This window comes from Macaca mulatta, chromosome 3, assembly GCF_049350105.2.
Source record: "Macaca mulatta isolate MMU2019108-1 chromosome 3, T2T-MMU8v2.0, whole genome shotgun sequence".
Lineage (NCBI taxonomy): Eukaryota > Metazoa > Chordata > Mammalia > Primates > Cercopithecidae > Macaca > Macaca mulatta.
Window position 1 is genome coordinate 154,210,001 of NC_133408.1, and position 2,500 is coordinate 154,212,500.

A 2,500-nucleotide genomic window follows, 5' to 3' on the forward strand; every position below is an offset into this window, starting at 1 on the left:
TTAAGTCCTATTGGTTGAAAACATTGCATCCTTCATTATTGCTGTTGTTGTTGCTTCACTGGGGGCTAGACCTGTTTAACAACAGGGGCAGTCAATAATCAGCAACTGGCTTTTATTTAAGGAAATAGACTTTCGCTGAAGTCTGGTAGGACAAGAAGGAGTTAGTCCTAAGTAACATTGCAGTAGATTATTAGATAACCTCTAACAGCATCCTCTAATTAGAGTTCTTATGATACAATTTCATCCTGTAATTAGTTGAGATTGGCTGCTTCCTTTTGCAGCTTATTAGTGGCAACACAGCTGTAGAAGTGAATCCACTCTCATTTGTCAAACCTTTTTAAGTCTTTTTCTCTTGTCTCTACCTTTTTCCTGCCCTTCTCTTGGGCCTTTGCAGCTAAATCTGGTGTCTAGTGTCACCATGTCGAAGAATATGTTGGAGACATCCCCACAGAGCTTACCTCAAACCCCTACCACACCAACGGCCCCAGTCACCCCGATTACCCAGGGACCCTCAGTAATCACCCCAGCCAGTGTGCCCAATGTGGGAGCCATACGAAGGCGACATTCAGACAAATACAACATTCCCATGTCATCAGGTAGGATATGAATGCTCAGTAGAGCGCTTTTACTTTGGGAGAGGAAAACTGTAGCTGAATCAACTGTACATGAGCCATTCCAGAGCACATGGAAACTCATGTCATGATTTATGGAGTGATAATTGTTTTATTCCTGGTAAATGGGAATAGGGGCGATTCCCTAAGCACATCATGATGAATTGTTCTGAATGGTTGTTCAGGAAAGAAAGCTCTCCCCATTAGAGACACTGAGAGATGTCAGGATAGCCCATATTATCACCTCAATTCAATGAGATCCTTTGATCTCTGAGGGAAGACTAGCAATCCAGCATCTGTGAGTAATGCTGTAGAGAAGAGCCATTTTAAAGGACATGTACGAAACACCGTTGCTTTATGCAAGACAGTTCGAGGTTTACATGAATCAGTCTGTATCAAGGTGCTACCTAAATGAAATCCTGCCACAGCTCCTAATGCCTATATGGTACTTTGCTTAAGAAGCATTGTGAGAGGCAAAGTTTGCATTTGCATGAAACAAAAATTTACCTTCTTTCCCTCTCTTACCCTTTTCCCTTCTCCCTTCTCCCCCACCTGCCATCCCTGGGGCATCTGGATAATCACAGTCACACATTGTAACCATTATTAGCCCAGAGCCCCCTCTTTACAAAAAGTGAAGTCATTTTCAACATGGGTGCTTGGTGAGGGTTTTGTGTTTCCTTTGTTAGATGGCCACAGATGCAGAGAGATGAGCCCGGTGTACTTTAAGACGTTTTAGATGAGAGAAGCAAAGATTATGGCAGGGGGGCAAAAGTCCATGTAAGAATATGCCTAAACTACCCGCTTTAAAGAAGACCTGGCTATTGGAAAAAAATGCTCAGGCCAGCTGGTCATGCAGTTCCTGAAGTACCACGAACAACTAGGGGATGCTTCATTTGCACTTCACGTCAGAAATGGCCTTTTCCATATAATTCAATTCCACTGTCATGCTTTGTGCTTTCACTAGTCAGTGGCTTTCTCACTGAATCACTTTACCAATACTAGAGGAAATATGAAAAATCAATTATATATAATGTGAATTATTAGCAGAATTAACACCTAGTTTTTATTTTTATAGAAATTGCCCCAAACTACGAATTTTATAAAAATGCAGATGTCAGACCTCCATTTACTTATGCAACTCTCATAAGGCAGGTAAGTAGAAGGAAAATTAACTTTGCCTGATTAAATTAAAATTCATTAATGCTTAAAGTAAGGCTTGGATGAGAAAGTGTCATCTAGTCTAGTTAGTAAACCATTATTTTATGTCACTATGTATCTTGTCTCATTTCAGGCTATCATGGAGTCATCTGACAGGCAGTTAACACTTAATGAAATTTACAGCTGGTTTACACGGACATTTGCTTACTTCAGGCGTAATGCAGCAACTTGGAAGGTAACTACTTTTCCAGCAGTTTTCAGATGCTTAGCACAGTTCCTTACAGATAGCACAAGGAACATTTATTTACATGACATAAGCAGATTAGTATCTGCTTCCCCTCTTTTTAACCTGCCTCTTGAATGGAATGAATTCCCTCTCTCAAAATGACAAGTGAAAGAATAATTTTGCCTCTGATATAGTTTTCTAATTTGGTGCAATTAATAGCTGAGGCTTGGCAGAGAAACGAGGGCCTGACACACTAATTACAGTGTGAGCACTCAATCATCAACACCTTTGTTAGTCGCACGATATTACTTTTTCTCTTGCATATTATTGGCTAATTAGTTTGAAAAATGTCTGTTTGGCTTGTGCAACAAATGGAGGCTGTAGGTTTTGTCTTGGTCTGCGCCTTTTGTACACATCATACCTCATCATACAGACTGAAGCTGCCACGGGAGTGAGGGCCATGGCTACTCAGCTGGAACTAAAAGAAAGTAAAGTGAATATTATC

The 2,500-nt window shown here is 40.6% G+C and overlaps 1 protein-coding gene across 41 annotated transcripts in view; it reads left to right on the plus strand.

Annotated features, from left to right (window-relative positions):
- Positions 1 to 2,500, plus strand: part of FOXP2 (forkhead box P2) — a 591,074-nt gene that overhangs the window by 555,374 nt on the left and 33,200 nt on the right. For all 41 annotated transcript variants that reach the window (XM_077994469.1, XM_077994474.1, XM_077994477.1 and 38 more), the window contains 3 exons: positions 395 to 596; positions 1,687 to 1,763; positions 1,903 to 2,004. In XM_077994469.1, coding sequence (XP_077850595.1) covers positions 395 to 596; positions 1,687 to 1,763; positions 1,903 to 2,004 — 381 coding nt within the window. The remainder of the gene's footprint in view (positions 1 to 394; positions 597 to 1,686; positions 1,764 to 1,902; positions 2,005 to 2,500) is intronic.